The sequence below is a fragment of the Cervus canadensis genome, chromosome 5, assembly GCF_019320065.1.
Source record: "Cervus canadensis isolate Bull #8, Minnesota chromosome 5, ASM1932006v1, whole genome shotgun sequence".
NCBI lineage: Eukaryota > Metazoa > Chordata > Mammalia > Artiodactyla > Cervidae > Cervus > Cervus canadensis.
In genome coordinates this window covers 18,483,902-18,504,907 of record NC_057390.1, presented here as the reverse complement: position 1 = coordinate 18,504,907, position 21,006 = coordinate 18,483,902, and the positions used below count along the sequence as shown (strand labels likewise).

The window sequence follows — 21,006 nt, the reverse complement described above, 5'->3', positions numbered from 1 at the left end:
CTGAAGCCACTCAACAAGAGTCTGTTTATAGTTCCTTCTTAAGTTGATGCATCTGAACTGTATGAAAAAAATGCTATTTTTTCTGATCAACTCAAAGTCCCTTTTTAATGAGGGTTCCCTGATTTTGCTTGGTAACCTCATTATTCTTCAGCAGTAAACCCTAGGGCTTCCCACTGCAGCCCCTTTCCTACACATGATGAATGACACTAATGATGAGATGGGCATATTTGATTGGTGACTGACAACCAGGTAGATTTTAAATTTCCCTCACAGCAGCCTCTCTGGGCTGTACACTTGCGGTGGGCAGTGGGGTGGCGGGGGCCCCTTTTTTGTCTCACAAGGATTCCTTGGGAAAGGCCTGCCTTCTGAGCAAAGCACTGGAGTGTGATGCTGGAGATTCACGGAACTGTCAACCTTAACATAAAAGGATGAGTCATCTTTCACATCGCAGACAGAATCTTTCTGAAAGGGACATCATGTGATTTGGATTCAAAGTGTTTATTTGTTGCCAAGAATCAAGTTGCAGGTAATCCTCTTACAGCCTTGTTTTTTGAAGAAAACAAACTGTAGAACTACAGTGCACTCCAAGTGCCATATATCTATTTTATTCTTCAGGAAATTATATTTTTCTTTTACAGAGCACAACAGGAACCAAAGTAAAAGAGTAATAGATACAGCACTCAGGATAAATCAAATCTTTAAAATAATAATAAAAAAAATTTACACCTTGTCCTATATCCTGTTAGTATTTTCATAATATGGCCATGATTGAAAAAAACAAAAAGCAAGCATTTACAATTTTTTGATAGACTTTTTATGCCAGGAATGGTTAATTGTCAACAAAAATTTATACTAATCAGGCTGATGTAAATCTATTTTGGTAGCATATCATTAACAAATTTATTTTGGAGATAGATAAAAATATTGCCCCTTGATAATAAATCTTTTTTTTTCTTTGATGCAAACAGCTAGAACACCTTTTTCTTTTCCTTTTTTTTTTTGATATTCTAAGACAAAAGAAATGGTTAATCTTCAGATTAATAAATTAGGTCATTATAATAATAAATTAATTTTTTTTAAAGTTCAGCAACCTCTGTCCAAGTATTTACAACAATACTTGAAAGTTCCTTTACAAAACAGAACACGTTTTCTTTTCACATTAAGCATACTGGGTATCTGTGTCTTTCACAACAAGCATTTTTAAAAGAAAAAAAATCAATGCAACAAATGGGTAATTAGTATAAAAGTGCTAAGAGCTGTTTGAAAAGTTTAACACTATAGTATACAGTCAGTTACATCTGAGGCAAACTACGACAAACTTCCAGCTTATTATGGACAATATTCCAGTAGTTGTTTCAAACAGTTGTTTGAAAGAAAAAAAAAAAAAATCCAGGAGCTGATTAGTGATGCAGCTAAAACTGCCATCGATGTCTCTGGCCAGTGAGCGAATTGAAAACCGAAAGCAAATCCAAATGAAGAATTTAATAAAGGAATACCTTCTCCATGGCAGGTATGGGGCTGACTGCTCAAGGCGTGTGCATACACACACATACACTCACACTCACACACACATTTCTCTTCCCAATTAAACTGCAGGTAGAATGAGATTTTGTGTTAATCAAAAATTTGTGATGGAATGCCTGTTTGTTTTTGTTCTGGTTAAAATCTCATAAAAATACATTCAACAGGAAAACATAAAATTGTATGTGTATAAATATATATGCATATATATATTATATACACACGCACACAAATACTTTTGTTTTTCTGAAGCATAAGAGTTACATAAATATTCCTATAATTGCTAGAGTTTAAAGAGGCATAATTTTTTTTTTTTTGAGCTTCAACCAAGGTGCTTGAATAATATACAATTAAAATGAAGTAGTTTCTATTTTGTAGATTCAGTATATAATAAGGAAAAAAAAATATCCCCAAACAGTCTTTTTTTTTTTTTAAAAAAGTTTCTTTTTAAGCGAGAGCTTCAATGAAAACTATAAACAACCAACAACAGAAGAAAGCGACAACAAACAAGGAAGTGTAGCCCTGGAAACAAGCGCCTGGTGACCTCACCCTCTCCTCCTCCCGGCCACGCGGCCATCAGAAAAGCCCCAGTGCTCACAGCGGGAAACGACTCGGGTCCTGATCGCCTGCTGACTCTGCTAGGAACTGGCTGATTGGCTCGGAGGAAAAAAGAAAGCAGCAAAAAGTATAACTGTGTAGATCCTTAATCACCCGCTTTAGAGAAACGTGGCTACCCCATGTCTCCTGCTTCCTCACCGCCTACTGCAGCTGTGACTATAGGAAAGAAGCGTGTGGCTGGAGGCCTGGGGTGGCTATCAAAAGGGTCTGGTGCCCTTGTCTGTGGTCTAAGCTGGTTACAGGCAGAAGGATCGCAGGGCCTGTTTTCCTGCTCGCTCAGGCCTGGGCTGTGCAGCGACCAGTGCAGTCTTCCGAGCAACAGGGAAAGACATCCTCTGGGCCACTGGACTGGACTGCTCCCCCAGCCGCGCTGACCAACTGTGTCTTCCACCACCACCCCCCTCCCACCCATTCTCCCCAACCAAACTCACTGTCCCCGCCCCCAAGTTTCTCTACAGCTATATTACAAGCAAATACATCTTAGCAACTTTGAAACCTTTGGTTCTAAGACACCACTTGGTCAGTGATCTTGAGGAGGAGTGGGAATGCTTGCTCTGCATGCCGCTGCCGACAGAGCCCAGCCCAGGAATTCCTCAGCGCTGTACATCAAGTCACAATCCAATACAACCCACTAAGCAAGTGCGCGAGTTCGAGTTTACTTTTTTAAAAGCAGACTGAGTCGTTTTTCTGTCTTTCAGAACCTCGCTGGCGCCGCCTGTCTTCACACCGTTTGGTAGAAATTGTCAGCCTGTAGGTGGTTCTGTTTCTGCATGCTGTAGAAGCCACTGAATCTCGCGTCTGGTTCCGCGATTCTCAGCATTCTCTGGGAGCCGTCCACCTGGACCCGGGTTCCTTTCTTGCAGTCCACAGATACCAGCTGATTATTTAAAGAGGAAGGCTATTTCATAGGAGGAGGGGGGAAAGAAAACCATAAAGAATTAGCTACTTTATGTATCTTGAATCAGCAGTTATCTAGGCCTCATTCGAGTGAGATAACAGCATCGCAGCACATGGATGAGCGGACTGCATGGGCTAACAGCCTGTTCTGGAGCCAACTACACACTTTTTTGGGGGGTGGGGGGCCACACTGCATGGCACACGGGATCTTATTAGTTCCCTGATCAGGGATCGAACCTATGCCTCCTGTAGTGGAAACAGAGAACTTTAACCACTGAACTGCTGGGGAAGTCCTTCCTACCAACTATACTGGGATACTGAAAAACTGTGTTTAAAGGTAAAATGCCAATAAATGATGTCAAACAAGGGGGAGATAAAAGAACTGAGAAAATACTGAAGTGATAATTATTTTCAAATACTTGAAGTACAGATCAGTTCTTAAGAGAGTTGAAGGATGAATGGAAGGTACCAGGTCGGCAGCTGTTAAGATAAATGGACCATTTCGAATCACTCAGGCTGTAGAATGAGCATGCCGGTTTGGGCCAGTCCCTCTGTCTCCAGCCACAGGCTTTCCCCAGCTCTGCAGGCGGGGACTGTCCTCCACATTCCTGTATCCCAACCCAGCACATGCCCAGCCCAGAGGCAATTCACGTATTGTCAGAGAAAATCAGAGGCAGGCTATTCCATCTGATAAATTTTGTGAAAGGGTTATCTGGATGATAAAATGGCTGTTTTCAATTCTTGAGTAAATGAATTACTTCCTACTTTTTAAAACAGGCAGATTGAAGCCCTTTGTGTTGACAGCAAATACATGTTCTTTCTGCAATACGAAATCTGCCTTTCTCCACCCTGTCTGGTGTTATTTCACACAATCCCTCCGTCTGTTGCTCCCTTTTCCTCTCTGCTTGCCTTTGACATGTTTCCCTGTCCTTTGGACTTCTGTACATCTTCATAAGCTTTCAGCTCTCCTCTTTCCCTCTTTTGAGTGTTATCTTCTACCCTTGTGATTTTTTCTTTTTCCTCTCCCAATTCTATGTTGATAGATGACTGAGAAATACCAAGTGATCAAGTTTTAATTTCTAATATAAACAACAATGACTTAAACAAATACCCCTGGATTGATTCCTATTTGAAAACTTTAAATTAAGGTAATTGGACCTGTGAAAAAGGTTGGGTTCGTTAACCGATGGAAGATGGAGAATTCATTCAGTGACTGATCTAGCCCCAGGCAAGTACTATGTATCTGATCACTACAGCCTGATGTACATTTGAGGCCACGAAGAGCAAAGTAAAATTCAGCTGGTAGAGCAGATATCCAGCAATTAAGGAAATACAAGCATGGAGGCTTTCCTAGTTTGACTGAAGAGGCTGAAACTTTGTCAGGACAATACCTTAGTTGGTGTTCGATACCAGCAAAGCAGTGGTATCCACTGTTTCTTCTGATTGATGAACAGGAATGCTATTATGATAGAGAGGCCTACTACTATAGGAACCACAACCGAGGCAATGGAGTCCACTGAAGCATCTTCTGAGTTCAGCCTGGTATTATCTCTGTAATCTATCTGGGGGTGACCCATGTCTAGGAGAGAGAAAAAAAATTACAAGCATTTATTACCTAAACCAGAATTTTTAAGGATTATCTTAATTACCCTACAAATAGAGATCGGTGGATTGGTTTTATTGCTTCCCAGTACTTTAAGGCTAAAACATGATTAAAGTCTAATGTGGATCCAAAGAGCTCTTATGAAAGGGCAGAGCTCTTAGGATGGATGTAAAAAAGGAAATATTAGAGTGAGAAGGTTTAATAACTGGACAGGATGATGCTGATTCTAGCTAGTCAAGAAAATAAGATTCTTATGTAGACTTTAAAAATGACTAAAAAATACTTTGATTAATGTTAACCTTTATGGTCTTCCTAAGATTCTGAAACAGAAACATCAGCTTTCCTCCCTGCTAATTTATACTAGCAAACAGGAGGTGAGGACAAAGTACATGCTTCTACTTAGTAGCGTAATAGATAAGACTAATTAGTAGTGCACTTGTAAAAACCAAGCCAGGATCAAAAGCTTGGTCTGTTGGTTGATATTTCAGTTTACTGAGCTCTGAGCAAAAATGCCTTACTTTTCATAAACTTAATGAAAATTCATTGGGCCTGTTAGATCGTTTTCCTGTATAAGGGACATTTAATTTTGCTCTTATAAATGATGGGTCTTTTTGTTCTTTTAAATCACCATTCTTTAGCAAAGGTAAATACACAGCAATCAGGAGCACTCTGAAAATGTCCTTATTTTGTTTCAAGTAAACCTCTGTAGTCAGGATCAGGTTAGTGAAAGACCAGGTTAGTGAAAGTTGCAGAACACATACAGTGAAAAGGACCTGATTTTGAACTGTTTTGAAGACTCAGCTCATGAAGCAGCACAGCTTTGTGATGTTAATACTGTCTTTAATTTAAAACTCAGATTTTTATTAATATACTTCTATGTGTTTGTGGGGGGATGGAAAGAAGGGACCCTCCTAATCATTTTAGCCACCATAGATGGTAATACTTTACTTTATAGAAGGTGGAAAAAAAGCAAATGTATTTATCAGCATCAAAAAAAATACAAAGAAGATAAAATACCCTATTGATGAATTCAGGGTGCAAATATACAATGAAGAATGAATGTTTAACTTCCCACAATATAAATGATATTGGAAGTGTTTTTAGGAATATATGACATATAAGAAGATTATAAAGTAAACTGAGGCTTGGGGAAAGAAAAATGAAGCTTCAATTGAGATCAGTTAAAAAAGAAAATTTAGTCTTTAAATTGTTTTATGGCCTAAAAGCAGGCCATAAAATTTAGCTTTAAGCTTTCTAGCAGCCAAAGCAAAAATGGAAACAAGCATCATCAATAAGATTCACATTGTCTTTAAGATGAAAACAAAGCAGCTGCTTAGGAGAATCATGGATTTCCTTGGTACCAACACAAGAGATTTCTCCTAAGGGTCTTTATAACAAACACAACTACTATGTAATTCAGAGTCCTCAACATAATAAATAAGGGCTATTCTTGTGGCCAAGACTCAGCACCCAGAGCAGTATGTGGCGCCGAGCAGGCACTAATATTTACTGACTGAGTGACTGCACACAAAATGGGAAAGTGCCATTCAGTCAGCAGTCACATAGGAGCCAAAACACGGGTCCAGGAATTTGGCTCTCTGGTCATCTGGCTTGATCCAAGCATAACACTTACACAACATCTAAAGTAAGGGACCATTAATCTCTCAAGCAATGAATTAATTTTTTCCAAAAGAAATAACAAAAACTGTCTTAACAATGATTTTGAAAATGTCCTTGGAGTAGACAGGAGGCAGTACTGAGTCACGGCTAAGAGCAAGCTTACACAATTTTGATCAAGAGGCCTACTTCTAGATAGAAGGTTAAGATTGACAGGAACTTGGCCCTGCTTTGCCTCTTAGCTGCTGAGAGGCAGAATAACATCTCTATTGCACACAGATAAAGGACAGAGCAAGAAAAAAAAAGCATGGAAAAGCCTGATGAGTGGGAAAATCAACATATCAGTAATAAATTGAACTCCCACAGAGTGAAAACTACCTGTAGGTAGAAGGTAATCTTAATGCATAAATGCTTGATACAGGATCCACAGGGATAGGTGAACGATTTATTATTACTTTGCTTACAAAGTTTATTCACATACATACATTTGAGAGATGGCTTAGAAATTCCAGATACCAAGCTTTTATGACCAGGAACATATTTCTTTCCATCATCACTAAGTCTCTGAGCTTGTGGGGCCGGAAAAGAGGCATTTTATCTGCAGACTTACTTCATCATCCCAGGCTGTTAAATATGTTACAGCCAAGCAGGTCTTTCCTGGACTGGTTGTTTGAGATTACTTGGACATGTGATTTAATAGGTTACTCAAAAGAAGTTTTGAAAATTAAAAAAAAAAAAAAAAGTAAACCATACACATGACAGATTTGAGAGAAGTGAAAAGTGATAAGAGTATGAACTCCGCTTCCACTGTGCGTTAACTGAGCACCTCAGTGAAATAAACTCTTGATATCTGCTGACTTTGGCACTTACCTCTGGGGAGGTGGATAATGTCGTTTTCACTAGGTGTGGGCCACAGGGGGACCTCCATGTCAATCTCTCGATGATTTGTCTTCTCAATGGGTACATTGGTTGGTTCTGGGACATACATTTCTAAAAAGAAGGGAGCATTTTTTTTGTAAGAGATGATGGGGGGAGCACCTTATTGACTTCTGTCTCCTCAACCCAGGTAGACGGTGCATTCGGTTCAATACAACACAATACAACATGTCCTGGGACACAAAAGATCCAGTTTCTGCCCTGACATCATTAATGCCCGAGAGTCACCACCTTTGCAGGGGTGGGAAACATGTCTTACAGCCATTTAAAAGGGGGAGGAGAAGTTTACTCCTCCACCAAACTCAAAAGCTCTGCTTTTTCATAACAAATGCTGCTGACTACAGATTTGTGCAAGCTGATGGGCACTGGCCGAAATGAAAGGATTTCTTTTACTTTCCATCAGCTAAATTATACTTTAATAACTGTTGCTCTTCAATCCATGAGTGCTGAATCATTTATATTAAATATGTCACAGGAAGTGAAAAAGTTAAAGCACCTTCATTCTGTATTCATTTCCCCTTCACTGTTTCCCTCAAAAGGAATGGACGTCAGCAGACCTCATGAGGCGCTGCCTGAGTTAAGTCTTACATGTCTGCTCTGTTCCCCCTGGGACCATGCAGTCTGGAAACTGAACTTGAGTAAATATGTTTATATTATCTAACTCAATCAGACAGACACTTTGATCAACAAGATACTACAACATGAAACAAAACTGAGAAGAATGACACATCGGTTAACCCCAGATATCAGGAATATATTCCTAACTTCAACTGGCTAACAATAATTAGCCAACTTTTTAAAGAAGTAATTCTTAAGAACCTCTTTTTCTAACACATGACAACAGGAGTCTGCATCTAGCACGTTCCTTGGCCAAGTCCTGCCATATTACTAACTGATTTTTATAATAAGGTCACCCAACGTCGGCAATACTAAATACTAGTAAACAGCCTCGTGCTATGCTCCACTTAGTCGCTCAGTCTTGTGTCCGACTTTCTGGGACCCCATGGGCTGTAGCCCGCCAGGCCCCTCTGTCCATGGAATTCTCCAGGCAAGAATACTGGAGCGGGTTGCCATGCTCTCCTCAGGGGATCTTCCCAACCCAGGGATTGAACCCAAGTCTCCGGCATTGCAGGCAGATTCTTTACCATCTGAGCCACCAGGGAAGCCCAATAAACAGCCTAATTAGACCAAAATAAAATACATGAAATATGTTTGTATAAGTTAGAATATTCCTCTCTGCTCAGAGTGATTGATCGCTATCCCAAAGTTACCAGTCTTTCAAGAAGTGGACCTTAAAAAAGACAGATTTGAGACAACTGAACAGCGATAGAGGGTGTGAACTCAGCTTCCACTGTGTATTAACTGCCCAAGGTTATGCATCCAGGAACGGCAGAGCCAGGCTTCAGATGCAGTCCTCTGAATCCAAAGCCCAGGTCTTCCTACTGTCCCCAGGAATAAAGTCATTTTGGCTTTAGCTTTCTTAGTTAAATTTCAAGACCCCTCCCAGTAGCTCAGTGATAAAGAATCTGCCAGCAATGCAGAAGCCACAGGAGCAATGGTTTTGGTCCCTGGGTTGGGAAGATCCCCTGGAGGGGGGCATGGCAACTCACTCCAGTGTTCTTGCCTAAAGAATCCCTTGGACAGAGTAGGCTACAGTCCTTGGGGTCACAAAGTGTCAGACACGACTGAAGCAACTTAGCACGCATGTACTCAGACATGGCAAGAACCAGACGCTCCTGAGTTTTGAAAGGTTTAACAACTCTCTGACATCAAAAAGAGAGTTTACTGAAAACATTTTCACTTACAGAAGCACGGGCCTGAGTATCAACTAGTGATTCCAAACTTTTCTATCATATTTGAGACACCCAAGGCCCTTATAAAACCTGCTCACAGATCCTGATTTGGTGGGTCTGGGCTAGGTGGTTCTAGGCTGTGTGTGGGGATGGTGTTTAGCTTGCCCACTGAGACATCTTGATATGCAATATGAATTTCCTGGAGGAATCTGGGAAGAAAACCCCTTGACATTTACATGACATCTTTCAGTGCTATGGTGTCTTGAGCCCCTGACCTCCCTGGTCCAACACACAGCCTTGAGCTGCCTTATCACCCCAGGGGCTGACCTGCCATTGCCCTGCAGCTGCCTCAGGAGAAAAGGCTAACATGAGACCCAGATGGAAAACCTGTGAATGTCAGCAGCTAAGTAGCAAAGACTTCTACAGAGCCCCCCAGGGCTGGGGTCAGCTCAGGGTCTTCCTGGGATAGCAGCAGAGAGAAGCAACTTTGAAATTCCTGTGCCTCATTCCTGCCTGGAGGTAGATTTCAGTGAAACCTTCCACACCACACAGGCTCGACAGTGTGCGTTCTCTTCCCACAGGTGCTTAGAAAGGCTCTACCTGGCGACGGCTGGGGAAGTTGGAAGGATCTGCCCAGTATGGAGGAGGACTGTCTTACTCCGTGGTTACTTAATCACCATCGTTCAACCAACATTTCATCAATACTTCCTTCGTGGCAGGCACCGGGCTAAGTCTGGGGCACACAGTTATGATCAAGACCAGTTCTGCCCTTATGGGCCTCCCGTGGTGAGTTCCATCTCCCCATTGGGCAGCTCACAGCCTGTCCTCTGGATCAATTTGCTCTGCTGAACTCAGTTCAGCTCTGATTAAAGTTCACCCATACCACCTCCTTCATCACCAAATATTCAAAGCTCAGTTCAGAGTTCTTGGGTCTAAGAGGAGAGGGTCATTTCCCTTTAATGCGAACTTAAGAGGGAAGCCAACCTCTGAGCACTTTTGCCAAAAAGGATAAATCTTTCAAAAAAAAAAAAAATGCTTGGAGAAACAAAAAGAAGTGTGGGTGCTGCTGAGTTTCCATGCCGAGACCGAGGCCTGCCATGGCCAGAAACGGCAACAACCCCAACTCTCAAACAGAACCCTTCTGACATTTACTGCGAGAGCCCTTCATAAAGCTGCTGGCCTTGTCGATGACACAGGAGTGACACACGACGTCACCTGGCCTGGAGGCACAGATCATGGGCACTCGGTCAGTTAACTACAACTGGGGTCCAGTTTGATCTGAACTGCAGAGGAACCGGAGACAACTTAGTGGTGACATATTTTAAATTCAGATGCACCGACCTGGCCCATTGTAGGACTGACCTTCCTTAAAATGTCTGTTTCTGGAATATGGGGCGGGGTGCTTGGGACTTGCAAAGTAAGGACACCATTTTTGGGGGGATGGTACTCCAGGTCAACCTAGGTCCAAGACTCCCAGGTCTTCTGCTAACGAGCTGCGTGGCTTTGGATCATTCACTTAACTTTTCTGACCTTCAGTTTTCTATAAAATGGCACGAGTATTGACCAGCAAACCAGTTGACAAGTCTTTTACTCATATCCAGAGGTGGCGAAAGGAGGACATGCTTGGTAAGGGCAGGGCTATTCAGAATGTCGGTGGATGTGTGCAGGGGGCAGAACCAAGTACAAGTAGCCTGAACCATCCGGGGGAGAAGCAGCCACCTGAAACTTCACAGAGAGACCACGAGAAAATGGGACAGGAGCCCAGGCTTCCTGGCAGGCCACACTTAGTCAAACGTGAAGTGGCAGAGCTCAACTGACTACAGAATGTGTGGAGATAAAATGGAAAAATGATTCATCAATAATACATCAGAAGCAGAAAGGGGAGTTAACAGAAATTAAGTTCCAATCCAACGGTGCACGCTGACAGAGAAGTCACTGGAGAAATCTCTAGTCGTGAACAGATGCCAGTGAAACCTGCATTCCCTCTTCTATCACACTCGCAGTTGAGGAGAGTGGATCCACCTCTTCCTGCCAGCATCACCTGAACTCGGGTCCTGTCATCACACACCTCGGACGTCTATAAGGCAGGTCACAGCTGTCCTGGCCCCGGGTCTCTCCCGGCTTCAGCCCCTCCTGCAGACCCCGTGAGCCTCCCCAGAGCACCTCCATGATCTTGTGTTTCATCTGTTTAAAAAGGAGCCTCCCGAGAAGGATAAAGGACAAAATCCACCTCTCTGTTTGAATATTAAAGCCCTAAACATCTTGACCAAAGCTGTCTTCTCTGTCCTTACCTCCTGCTACTAGAACTCCCTATTCCAGGGGCATCTGGCCTCCGTCTCAGGGTCTTTGGTCAGATGACTCTTTCACTCCAATGAAGAGAACCCGCCTGTCCTTCAAGGCCCAGCTCAGTCTTTCTTCGAGTAAAAGCCACCCAGACAGACCCCTCTACTCCACAGGAAAACCCTGTCTGTGAATTGAGCACCGTGGTCTGTAGCTGAGATGTGTCACGGTTATCTCCAATTCACCACCCACCCCTTCTTTCTGAAACCGTCTAAGCAGACTTTGCTGCCACCACTGTAGGGAAATGGCTCGTCAAAATGACTTGGATGCCGCCAGATGCACGACGGTCAGTCCCTACTTCCCACCCGATGTCACCCACCAGCACTTCTCCCACCCTTGCTCCAGGCGGCTCCAGGTCACAGCTCTTGCTGTCTTCCCCTGTGGCAGGGGCTCCTTTTCTGTTTTCTATCCCCGACCTGCCCAGATCCCAAAAGTGGAGGGTTCTTGGGCTCAGTTCCAGACTCCCTTTTCCTCTCTATCTCCACTCACTTCTTGGGTGACCTCGTCCAGTCTCAAGGCTTAAAAACCACCCATCTATGACAACGTTCAAGTTTACAGAAACCTTTCCTATCTCTCTCCTGAGCTCTAGATATTCACTGTCTATTCACTGCCTCCACTCAGATGTCCAATGGAGATTTCCAACTAAAAAAATGTCCCAATAAAATTGATTTTACACCAGAGTTGCAACTCCATGTTTTAGTCAAAAACATTACAGTTGTTCATGGAGTCTCTCCTCTTCCTCCCACTCCTCACATCATGTTCAAATCCGATCAAATCTACCCTTTTACTAGAATCAGAACCTGGCCACTTCTCCCACCTCACATCTACTGCCCTGGTCTCAGCTTCCACTTCTTCTTCTTTTTTTTTTTAATTTGTTGGAGGCTAATTACTTCACAACATTTCAGTGGGTTTTGTCATACATTGATATGAATCAGCCACAGAGTTACACGTATTCAGCTTCCACTTCTGCAAGTAACATTCCCTCGTTGGTCTACTCAAAGCCCTCCAGAGTTTCCATCTTATCTCAGTAGAATTCTAAAATCACTCATGAGATCTCATATTTTGGTGCATGGCTACTTCTCTGCTTCCTTCTGGTTACCCTCCCTGCTCAAGGAGTCCCATCCACACAGCCTCCCTGTTTCTCTCCGAGCATCCACGGCATATTCCCACCCATCGGGCTCTCATCCTGCTTATACGCACAGGTTCTCTCCTAATCCATGATTCCTGCCATTCTTCTGGGTCCCTTATAAATGTCATCCAAAATGTGAGGTGTTCCTGGATCATCAAAACATCCTGTCCCCTCTTCGGTCCAGCCCCTTCCTCTCCCACCCTGGATTGGCTATGTGTCTCTCTGTGGCCCGATCCTCATCTTGTGTTCTGTTTACTTGTTTGCTGCCTGTGTCTCCCTAAGAAAACATCAGTTCTGTGTGGATGGGCACTTGCTGGATTCACTGTCTTCCCCAGGCCTCAAGCAGTGCTTACTTGAGTAGGCATGAAATGAATCTTGGTTGAATAAATAAGATCAAGTTTTACTATTTAGATCATTAAAAGCATATTACTAGGAAAACTGGTATGAAACTTGGGAAACAGGTGAAACATATTAGATAAAGCAACTTGGATGGGAAATACATGTTTCTCCTCATACTTCTCATGCAGAACACTTACAGATTCTGTTTCTCCAATGTGCGCATTTATTGATACACGGAAGCGGCCTTCTGACTCTTGGTCTACATCTTAAACAAGGCCAAGGAGACTAAACCATGAGGGATCTGAAGAGGGCTCAGTCGCCTGACCCTTTTTAAGTATCCCCTTCTTTTCAGGGGATAAATGGACATTTTTAGAATTGTCTTGCTTATACGGCACCTAAACAAAAGGCAAACCTGTGCTGTGCTCAATGAAACCCTTGAGATTTAACTGATTGTACCATTTTACAAGTGCATGGCGTGGATGCCCTTCTCAGCTGCTGTGACCTCTAGCCCACTGTGCTGCATGGAGTGAGTCTCTAATGCAGTGCTACAAGGAAACACAGAAGCGGGGTGAAGATGCAGGGGCTCCCGCCTCGCTAAGGAGCTCCCTGGGCTCCTAGAGTGAGCCCTCTCTTCGGTCTGTGTGGTCTGGACTGCCTGCGAGGTCTGTGTATCCAGGGCTTTCGATCTGGAACACTGCCCAGAGGCTGTCTTGACAAGGGCTCAGGCCCTGCGTTGCTGGGATGAGGGGCAGAAAACAAAGGAGCTGTTTTGGCAGGAGACACGGACAGGGAATCCAGAAGGCCTGGGGGAGGATCTGGGCAGCTGAGGGGGGGCTTAGGTTTAAACTGGGAGGCGGATTACTGGGCTGATGTGAACGGTGGGATGTGGAAATAGATGCAGACAAGTGGTCTATCTGCAACAGCCAGCTGGGGGTGTGCCCTGAGGCTCCTGTCCTTGGTGGGAAGAGAGGGAAAGTTCAGGGAGGACAGCCTGGGACAACCAGAACTGATGCACTAACAGACTGGGCCAGGATCGTGTTCTTTAAAGGCAGTCTTCCATGTTGGTTTTGGTAGACAGTCACCTTAGAAGAGATGCCAAGTGTATCCCCTACTGTGTCTGATCATGGAATCATGGACCTTTGTCACTAGGCTCAGCCACCACTGCCCACAAACTGTGCTGCTCAGATACGGCAGATGTCATTAATACCCATGAGGGTATACCCACCAGGCCCGCCACTGACAGAGAACACCAATCAGAAGGACCAGAGCAATTTCGGCATGGAACCAAAATCAGGTGCTCACCTGGAGGTCACAGTCTCTCAAGCTACCCTCCATGTCTCTCTCTGGGCCAAAGGAATTAGTTCCATAGGGTTGGGTCCAGGAGGCTCTGAGTCTGCTCTAATTTGCTCTTAAAGTCAACATCACAGGATGAAAAGTGGCAGGGTGGCAGCCTAAGATACCTGGGCAGATGGGGCAGCAGCTGCCTTCCACGTTGATGGGCTCGACGCAGGGCAGCGGTGGGCAGCTGACGGTGGAGCAGAGGGTCTGGCCCTGCAGGCAGTAGCAGTGCGTGCAGCTGTCGATGTCCCAGCGCTCCTCGTCAGCGTAGGCCTTCCCGCTGAAGTGGCACACCACCTTCTTTGGGATTGTGTCCTCTAGGGAAGAAGAGGACAAGTGGTGGAGTCACTCCATGTGACAAGCACAGTTTTTCAACATAGTTGAGATGTAAGCAGGGACAGCACTGCGCAATCATGGCATGCTCTGGGATGCCCAGCATTGGGTGAAAGTTCCGCTTCCCCAGTCCGCTGGCTCAGCAGACTCATCGGGAACACTCATCCTGTGGCCTGAACCTGCTCAAGGGCCATCAACGCTGACACAGGGTGGTAATTATAGCAACCAGCCAGGAAACGTACTCGCTGGCCAAGAGTCACTGGACGGTCATCGCAAAATATATAAACTCAATCATTGTATGGCTATTGAACACGCCACGTGAAAAAACTAAAACACAAATAGGTAGGGAGACGTGTTCAGAGGTTTTGTTCCATGTGTAAAGAGATTAAAAAGTCCAGCTGAGTATCCTTGTAGGAACAACTCCCATCTCTAGTTACTCTCTGTAACGAGATGATGCAGGGGAGGGGGAAGGAGTGACGATGGCCTCTCCCAGGGAGCCGGCAGGTTTCACGTGCTCGCCCACAGGGAACTTGGACTGAGATAACCATTTCCTTCATTTTACAGGAATGCTGAATGCATTTCCTTCTCATCAACCAGGACATACCTACTTCAAAAACAACCTCATTTCAACCTATTATTTCCAGCAAAGTATGGTTTGTGAAAACAATACATTTTTTATGAGTCCGTTTTTGTATATAATAATTTACACAAAATTGGCTCAGTTGTGTCCAACTGTTTGCAACGCCTCTGTTCATGAGGATTCTCCACGCAAGAATACTGGAGCGGGTTGCCATTCCCTTCTCCAGAGCATCTTCCCAACCCAACTGTTTGCGACGCCTCTGTTCATGGGGATTCTCCAGGCAAGAACACTGGAGCGGGTTGCCTTTCCCTTCTCCAGAGCATCTTCCCGACCCAGGGATTGAACCCAGGTCTCCTGCACTACAGGCAGGTTCTTTACCATCTGAGCCACCAGGTTGATGCAAGAATTTACAGCGTAACACATTCTGCTCTTTTTCCTCTGTCCTTCCAGGCTGTCCTTATACCCTCCCTCCCCCAACCTTTACCTTGAAAGTTTCTTTCTCTTTGATTCATCACCTTCTCCTGGTTTATCTGAACTTATTACTAGTGGTCACATTCCCTCCAGAACTCAGAGTGAGGCCCAATGACCAGCAAAGCAGAGGTGGGGTCAATCAATGGAGAGACACAGGGTGGGGGTGGGGCAGCCCCTCCTTGTCACTGGCCAGGCTGATAATGGGGCGACTTACACTAACCTGGGGAAATCCTATGCTCAGCTTCTACCAGCACCTCCACTCGCCACTGCATGCATGCTAAGTCGCTTCAGTCCTGTCCGACTCTTTGTGACCCTATGGACTGTAGTCCTCCAGGCTCCTCAGTCCATGGGATTTTCCAGGCAAGAATATTGGAGTGGGTTGCCATATCCTCCTCCAAGGGATCCTTCCTGACCCAGGGATCAAACTTGCCTCTCTTAAATCTCCTGCATTGGCAGGCAGGTTCTTTACCACTAGCGCCACCTGGGAAGCCCACTCACCACTGGTCACTAGTTAATGAAAAATTATAAAGGCATCTGGAAGGAAAGTTCCTTAGGGAAGAAGTAGGGTGGGGAGCTCAGTTTCTCCCTGGAAGGCACGTAGGAAGGTCTGGCCAGAGTGGTGTTCGCTGCCCAGGCACAAAGGACAGAACTCACAATGCTTGAGGAGCAAGGAGGGACATTTCTGTGCAGGGTACCAGGCCCACACCCTTTGCAGTCAAGTGTTCCCGGGCGGCTGGAACCACTCTGTGAAGAGCCAGCATGAGGCTTCCCATGGAGCTTTTCCAGAGAAGGATCACAGGCAGAAATATGTCTTTGGAATCCATACTCTCTTCTTACCAATCACTCAAGCATATGCCCCTGATGGAGGGCACCAATAATGTCTCATGACTCTAATATTTTGTGTTGCCAAAGACGGAAGTCTCGGTCCATAATAGAGTGTGATAAGTAATCATGGAAATGAGTCTGTCAAGTATTTAAACGCATAATCTCTCTGCTTCCCAATGCTTTTTCACTATTTCTGTCATTACTGTTGCCTGAGGTTCAGTAAGGGAGACAGTTAAGTTCTATTTGTAAAAATTCCACAGCAATAAGAGAAGAGACTCTGTATGATTTCAATACCTTTAGACCATGAAATTTTTGCACCTTTGTTTTAATCCCTGAATATGTTCCAGTATCTCCTAGTTTACAGTCTGGGAACTTGAATAGAATTTGTATCCCGCTGTTATGTGAAAAAAAAAAAAAAAAAAAGTTCTAGTTCTAAGCAGAAATTCTTTTTCAATATCTCTTTAAAAACGTATTTCACTGTATCTGGGAATACTCTATAGAAAGGGCTCTGGTGCATGGACCAGTAAGCTTAAAAATTCATTTGGAGGCTTTCATATCAAACTCATCTCAGAAGTTTTTGCTAATCTGAAATCCTTAGAGGAGATGATTTTATTAAGATACCCAAAATCTACACAGTGAATGGCTGAGCAGAATCACTTAATGAACTTAATTCAAGTAATACACTGACCTCGAGCCAACACTTCATTGAGGACATTAAATTTGCCATCAAATCTGGAGTCTATTATGCAGAGGATTCTTTATGAAAGGAAGCATTTCTTCATAAAGCAATATTACTGATTACATTTTCCATACACCTTTCAACAGCTCACATGATGGACTAATATCACTGCATAAAATTTGAGTAATGCATTACGGTGCAAGGACCTTGGAGGAGAAGGTTATAATGCTCACCTCATCTTGTCTATCACTTTATCTACTTTGTGTTTTTTCCTCCTAGAGTTATTTTGCCAGTTCTCTTCTTAGAGAAGAGGCAGAAGACAATGAGAAAGAGCCACAGAAAGGATGAGGAGTCATTTTAATAAAAGAAGTTCATCTCAAGGCCAAGCACTGGTCTGTATTTTAAGATCGAGGCAAAAACACCCATTACATCTTAAGACATTTAACTAATCAATGCTAATACAAGTCAGGTTAAAATTATCTATAATATTAAGATATTAAAATAGTTATTATGTGGTAAACATTATAAAGACATTCAATCGTTTATTCTACAAACATTTATCATCAATGGGAAAAAAGGCAGGACCTGGAGGACCTGACCCAGAAGACTGAGCAAAAGTAGGGGAGAAAGGCTGTGTTCACTGGGACTCCTCACCAGGTGCCACGCAGCAGCCACTGTTTCGTGAATTCAACGCGGAGCTGGACAACACAACTTGGAGGGCGGAGCAACTAACTCTGCTGGGGGAACTGGGAGAGGCTTTGCGCAAGATTTGATGTTCTAGTTTTATTTTGAGAGATGAGTAGGAGAAGATGAAGAAGCTGGAAAGGAAGGCTACCGAAAGCAGACAGTGGTGTGTCCAACAGCCTGCCCCACTAGAAGGGCAGTGGGAGGTGTCAGGGCTGCAGGCAGGATGGCTGGAGATGAAGCTGGGGTCAGATCGTAAAGGGCCATGAAGAACAATGACAGATTTAGATCCTTCCTGTAGTGCTGGGAATGGGCCTTAATCAGTTTTGTCTTCAAGAAGAGAACTCTGGAATATGACAGTTGCTGCTGCTGCTGCTAAGTCACTTCAGTCGTGTCCGACTCTGTGCGACCCCACAGACAGCAGCCCACCAGGCTCCCCTGTCCCTGGGATTCTCCAGGCAAGAACACTGGAGTGGGTTGCCATTTCCTTCTCCAATACATAAAAGTGAAAAGTGAAAGTGAAGTCACTCAGTCATGTCTGACTCTTCTCGACCCCATGGACTGCAACCTGCCAGGCTCCTCCATCCACGGGATTTTCCAGGCAAGAGTACTGGAGTGGGTTGCCATTGCCTTCTCCAGGAATATGACAGTATGGAAGCCTAAATGGGATTAGGAAGATGGGAATGCTGTTGACAGGGATGTGCTATGGGCCTGGAGTAATGTGGTGATGGAGATGGTGATGTGGTGATGGAGATGGAGAGGCAAGGTGAGGTTTAGAGTGATTTCTGAGAAACAGCAGTCAGGATATAGATGGTGGGGGCACAGAGGCATGAAGGATGACTCTGTTTCCTGAATGGGAGGTGATACAGAAGTAATTCCAATGTATGAGTCACTTTTCTGCTTTAAGAAATAAATAGCTGGTGAGCCTGTCAAGGACCTGGTCAAGCCTTATCAAACCAGATATTCCAGTGGGTCAATCAGCGCAGTGCAGCGGTTGACCTTCAAACTCTTTGCTTTTCTGTATGAACGCAACCATGAAGCTGCCTCTAGGGCAGAAATGATTTGGGGCTCAACAAGTAAAAAGGGTACTGACAAATGTCCGTCTAGTCAAAGCTCTGGTTTTTCCAGTGGTCATGTATGGATGTGAGAGTTGGACCGTGAAGAAAGCTGAGCACCAAAGAATTGATGCTTTTGAACTGTGGTGTTGGAGAAGACTCTTGAGAGTCCTTTGGACTGCAAGGAGATGAAATCAGTCAATCCTAAAGGAAATCAGTCCTGAATTGGAAGGGCTAATGCTGAAGCTGAAGCTCCAATATTTTGGCCACCTGATGTGAAGGGATGACTCATTGGAAAAGACCCTGATGCTGGGAAAGACTGAAGGCAGGAGGAGAAGGTGACAACAGAGAATGAGATGGTTGGATGGCATCACCGACTCAATGGACATGAGTTTAAACAAGCTCCTGGAGCTGGTGATGGACAGGGAAGCCTGGCATGCTGCAGTCCATGGGGTCGCAAAGAGTTGGACATGACTAAGTGATTGAACTGACCTGAAGTAAAAGGGGACCTGTTTTAGTCCCCAGTGGTGAAGATGTGGGATAACAGGCAAAGCTGGCAGTATCCCTCATGTATCTTTGCAAACAAACTTCCTTGACCAAATAATTCTATTTTCAGTCAGCTGTCCCAAAGAAATAATCAGAAAACACCTCAAACAGGTTGTCACATAGATGTCCATCACAATATTATTTATAATAGCAAGAAATTAGGGGGGAAAAAAACCTGTGTCCAACAACTTGGGACTACTGAAATGACTCATGGTACAATCATATATGAAAGAATACTGTGCAGCTATTAAAATGCATCATTTGTAGTATAAGATCAATCACATAAAGAGAAAAATTTAGAATTGTCTAGAAAGAAATGAAAATGTTAACAGTAAGTACCTGTTAGAACCAAGGGTGAATTTTTCTTTTTTTTTTCTGCAATGAATATGAGTTACTCTTTATAAAGGCAAAAATATTAAATTATCTCAAACAGACATGTCCATGCATTACCCACCTGCCCCCTCATCCCCAATACTGACCCTCCTGCCCCAACACACACACACGCACACACACACACACACACACACACACACACACACACTCTGAAGGAAAAAGCTTAGTCTAAGCCTGGTTCTAAAGAATATGGTCACGCTTTCTGAAGGCTGCTGACCCACTCTGAGGAATTTCAGTGGACTGCAAGAAAAGAAATGAAACCATGGAAGACATGCTAGAGATCAAATGCTGAGCTGCAGCATAACTTGGTGTCTCTGTAACTATTCAATCAGTAACTTACTGTATGATATCACTGTCCCAAAGAGTATTCATAAAATGATAAAAGAAGGAGAGAAACTATTCTGGCTGTCTTGGAAGGCAGTAGGTTGAATGAAGAACTTTGACCACATATTAGATGAAACTAAACTTTCTCATTTGATTTTGTTACAAAAATAAGTCTTTTTCTAAATTCAAGGAAGATGAAGAGTTCACAGCAGCAATATGATGACAACGAAACAGTGAAAGCCATTAACTGGGACCCGACACACTGAAGCTACAGCAGGCTTCATGCACAGGTGCTAAGGCAGAGTCAGGCTGGTGAAGCCCCAAGAGTTTCAGGGGCCATAATGAAGCTCTTCCCCTCCAGGGAGGTAGCTGACTACCATGGACCCAATACCCAGTTGCTTCTACCAATCTCTCTCTATTCCATTCAAGTTCTGAGCACACTGTCTTGGAAACATCTGACCTTCAACTTCAGTTCATTTTCAACAGAATTAACTTTGACTTGAGATCAGGAAGCTCTCTTATTAGGTTCAAACAACGGGTGTAGGCGAGGGGTGGTAGAGCTGGGAGGCAGATGCCAGTCAACTGCTGGTGGAAAGCGGGAGCTGAGAATGCATCTCTCGATGGGGCTTGCCAGGTGGTGCAGTGGTGAAGAATCCACCTGCCAATGCAGGAGACCCCGGTTCAATCCCTGGGTTGGGAAGATCCCCTAGAGAAGGAAATGGCAACCCATACCAGTATTTTCGCCTCGAAAGTCCCATGGACAGAGAAGCTGGCGGGTGAGTCCATGGAGTCACGAAGAGGAGGACACAACAGAGCGACTGAGCACGCACACACGGATCCAAAAAAGATCTTGTAGAGGGACTTGACTGCAGGAACGAGATGTCTCAAGGTTTGCCCAGAAGTCTAAAACCTGTGTTTGGGCTTCTGTGCAGAACTCAGCTGGGCCACACAGCAAGATCTAAGATCCATATGCCCAGCCCTCTCA

General features: G+C 44.1%; 1 protein-coding gene across 1 annotated transcript in view; it reads right to left on the bottom strand.

The window, feature by feature from the left end:
* Nucleotides 1-583: 583 nt before the first annotated feature.
* CRIM1 (cysteine rich transmembrane BMP regulator 1) overlaps nucleotides 584-21,006 on the bottom strand; it is a 204,455-nt gene continuing 184,032 nt past the window's right edge. The window contains exons 14-17 of the mRNA XM_043468318.1: nucleotides 14,254-14,448; nucleotides 7,127-7,246; nucleotides 4,428-4,615; nucleotides 584-3,037 (exon numbers count right to left, since the gene is read on the bottom strand). Coding sequence (XP_043324253.1) covers nucleotides 2,861-3,037; nucleotides 4,428-4,615; nucleotides 7,127-7,246; nucleotides 14,254-14,448 — 680 coding nt within the window. The 3' untranslated portion in view covers nucleotides 584-2,860. The remainder of the gene's footprint in view (nucleotides 3,038-4,427; nucleotides 4,616-7,126; nucleotides 7,247-14,253; nucleotides 14,449-21,006) is intronic.